General features: G+C 42.0%; 1 protein-coding gene across 1 annotated transcript; it reads left to right on the top strand.

Moving 5' to 3' along the window:
* The first annotated feature begins 282 nt into the window (after positions 1-282).
* Positions 283-1416, top strand: LOC132570129 (uncharacterized protein F54H12.2-like). The gene has a single exon (XM_060236563.1). It carries the CDS (start codon positions 283-285, stop codon positions 1414-1416), a length of 1134 nt encoding a protein of 377 aa, XP_060092546.1.
* Positions 1417-3615: the final 2199 nt, after the last annotated feature.

Here is a 3615-nt window from a genome sequence, read left to right as displayed (position 1 = left end):
TAATTGGCCCACCATGCCCCTTTAAAAGAAAAGCTGCGGTCCCTCAGAAGCAGAAGGCCAAGAGAAGGGCAGGAAGACATCCCCCGAGATATATTTTAAAGGGTAATGGCTTTTATTCACAGCGGGTCAGAAGAATGCACCAAATCTGAACTGGACCTATTCCAAATAGCCCCTAGGCAAACTAGCATTGAGAGATGTCTATATATTGAAGTTCCTCCCCTGGCTGCTTTGTCAGAATCAGTGCCACTTGACTTTTTAATTGCCTGAAATGGAGATGATTCTATGGATTTAAATAATACCCTGCTTTACCTGTGCTGCAAAACTGTGAAAGTAGTTGGGCCTGACCTTGACAGAAATGCAAGGGTTAGTCTGGTGAATTATCTGTGTGATATCGCTACCATCTTTAGCCAGCTGGATGTGACTCTGGGAGACAGGCTCATCACGCAGTCGCATAACGCATATCCATACAGAGGGTTTATAAAAGCTGTACTGAATTACAGCAATGATACTCTGAACACTCAGTTCTCTGCAGGCCTGTTTTACAAAGACACAGCTGCTCAACATGAATCAACTGCTCTGGATGGAGACAACAAAGGGTTTGTTAAAAGAGCAGCTCTAGAGGCTGAAAGCAGAAAAATAGATTTGCTGGGTCAGCTTCACAGTGACCTGTTTTTCCAAGAAAAACTGCTCTTAAATGGCATGGATGTCAAAATTAAACTGACACGCAGTAAAGATGCTTTTTGCCTCATGGCGGATGATTTAAACAGGGGTTGCAAATTAAACATCTTGTCTGCTTCCCTTTTTGTCAAGAAAGTCAGAGTAGCCCCGGGCGTCCCTTTAGGCCACTCAGAGGCACTCTTCACAGCTAATGCCAAATATCCTGTGGACCGTGTGGGCATCAAAGTGTTTAGCATCCCTGCAGGAAGTCGTGTCAACAACCAAAATAATTTGTTTTTGAGGCAATTACCCAAGCTGCTGGTTATTGGACTGGTGGATAATGAATCCTTCAGCGGGGCCCATAATAAAAACCCATTTAACTTTAAGCATTATGACATCAATTTCTTTGCTCTCTACTTGGATGGAGAACAGGTACTCACAAAACCACTGCAGCCGGACTTTGAAGGTGGAAACTACGTGAGGGAATACATGCAGCTGGTTCAGGTAGCTGGAAAACATATGAAAGACAGATCTTTGTTAGTAAACTGTGAGGAGTTTGCACAGGGTTACACGCTATTTGCATTTGATCTTTCCCCAGATCAGGAATGTACAGACCACTATTCCTTGATTAAATCTGGGAAAATGCGAGCTGAAGTGTGGTTTGCATTGCCTCACACTGTCAACATGATTGTCTATGGTGTTTTTGACAATGTTATAGAGATAAACCACAGGCGAAATGTTTTGTTTGACTATATGTAACATGGACACCCTGCAGCTAACAACTGTATTATCTACTAACCCTTACACCAAAAGGACTTTCTTGGGACTGTATCCAAGCCACTGGCTCCCCAAACAGAGAGTGGATCAAAGACCAGCAGGGCTAGTTGTAAATACCCACCCACATGACCTCCCTGGAGAACATTGGCTTGCCATATACTTGACAGAGGATGGGTGCGGTGAGTTCTTTGATTCATATGGACATGTGCCTAGCAGTGTTTTATTTCCTAAATCCATTGTGAGATTTTTGAGAAAAAATGCCAGTGAGACTGCATTCCAACCAAGGCAACTACAGGCATCTGACTCTGTGGATATTACTGCATATTTTTTCTACAGTTGCGCAGTAAAGGACTTTCTTTTGAGCAGATTCAAGAGCTGTACTCTGATGATTTAGCACAGAATGACCGAATGGTGGAGCAATTTGTAAAAAAGAAGAAGGGCATGCCCAGACATGCTCTAAACTTCTTTGTGCAACCCAAGGCCTGTATATCTTGCAGTGAGTTCCACAACAACAACATTGTATTTCAATAAAGTTCCCCCTTGTGGGCTTAAAACCTGACCTTTTGTCTGTTCATTTTTTAAAAAAAACTAACCAAAGAAAATTTCTTTTAAATCCACCAGCAGATACCCATAAGGTTTTTGTGTTGCATCCTTGAAGGCCTCCAGAAAGAATTGGGACTTCCCCGGGTACATTTGGCGGGCCAGAGTGGCAATCTGTAATTTGTCCCTGGGGTTTTTAAACAGAACCAGGTATTTTGTATTTAAACTTATGGTTCTGGTGCTTTTTCCACGAAAGAAAATATTCTGAGTAATAAATATAATGCTCAGATTCCAATGATGCACGTATTTGGTAAAGGCTCTCTCAATTTCAGGGTTTTGACAAGCAGAGCCCATCAAATCATCCACTATAATCAGACTTACTTTATTAGCAGGGAGCAGTTGATAATCATTTAGGGTTTCAGGCAGCCCTTCAACAAACTTTACAGATTGAATTTACAAAGGATTTCATCATACAGATTCTGCCAACAGCTGTAAAACCACATGACATTATCAGGTAATACAGAAAGCACATGCTGAGCATTGTCCAAAATACTTTTTACAAAGATGCTCTTGCCACAATTGTTAGGCCCTGCCAGTACTGCAGAAAATGGATGCTTCCACCGCACTTCCATTTTAAAAACTGTTTGGCAATGTTCTGTATTCGTCCCTCTAATCATAAACAACTTTGAGGGTTTTCTTAAATGGCCCTGTCTCAATAAGCCACTGATTCTTTTTCCTTATGATGGAGAGTTGCTGGACTCTGATCTCTTTAGATGCCTGCTCGGCAGTGTAATCTAAGACCAGATCCTTCAAGGTATTGAAGTTCATTTTTTCACAATTAGAAACATTGAGGGTGATGCCTTTGGCTTTCATGGACACCTTTTCACCCGACCATTTGTAACCATAGGTTTTAGGACCTGCTGATGTGAACTCTGTGATATGTTCATCTGGTGGTAGTTCGGATGCGAGATCTCCTAAATAATCTCTGAGAGCCGGAATAAAATCCCCCTCCCTGCTGACAAAAATGACTGAATCACTGTTATGGTAAACAACGCGGTTCTGCAGCCTGTCTAAAATTTCATACAATTCTAACCGTGCATAGGATGTTGTGAAACACGCAATCAGAAGATTCGTGTTGCCAGCTAAGGTAACTGTATCTTTTGCGTGTTTCCAGGATACGCTTGCTGTTTCATCGTCAATTATGTCAAACCCTAACACATCATATGCTGGAGAAAAGGCAAATTCTAGAAGCTTGGTAGCATCCCCCATTAGTGTTTAACTAGTTTGAACGCTGGCCAAACTTGCCCCACAAGGAATTTAAAAATAATTTTGCAATCTGCCTCTTTGCAGGATTGACAACTATGTGTTCAGAACGCAACTGAACACCCTTTTTTCTAGGTAATCCTGTATGTATTTGGCCCTTTCCCCCTCATCTGTATACCAGCTAGTATAGCCAGAAGACTCCTGTTTTTGGTGGAGGTGCACTTTAATGTATTCAGAAAACAGATCTTCAGAGCTTTCCTCAAAATGCCACACCTTGCCAATAGACATGATCTGATACCCCTTCTTGAGGGCCTTCATCAGTTTCACTGTGCACCACACGCCTTCTAGCACTCTTTCCAGTGAAGAATGCATACAACG

This window comes from Heteronotia binoei, chromosome 4 (genome assembly GCF_032191835.1).
Source record: "Heteronotia binoei isolate CCM8104 ecotype False Entrance Well chromosome 4, APGP_CSIRO_Hbin_v1, whole genome shotgun sequence".
NCBI lineage: Eukaryota > Metazoa > Chordata > Lepidosauria > Squamata > Gekkonidae > Heteronotia > Heteronotia binoei.
The sequence above is the reverse complement of the archived record's forward strand: the minus strand, read 5'-3'. Positions and strand labels throughout refer to the sequence as shown.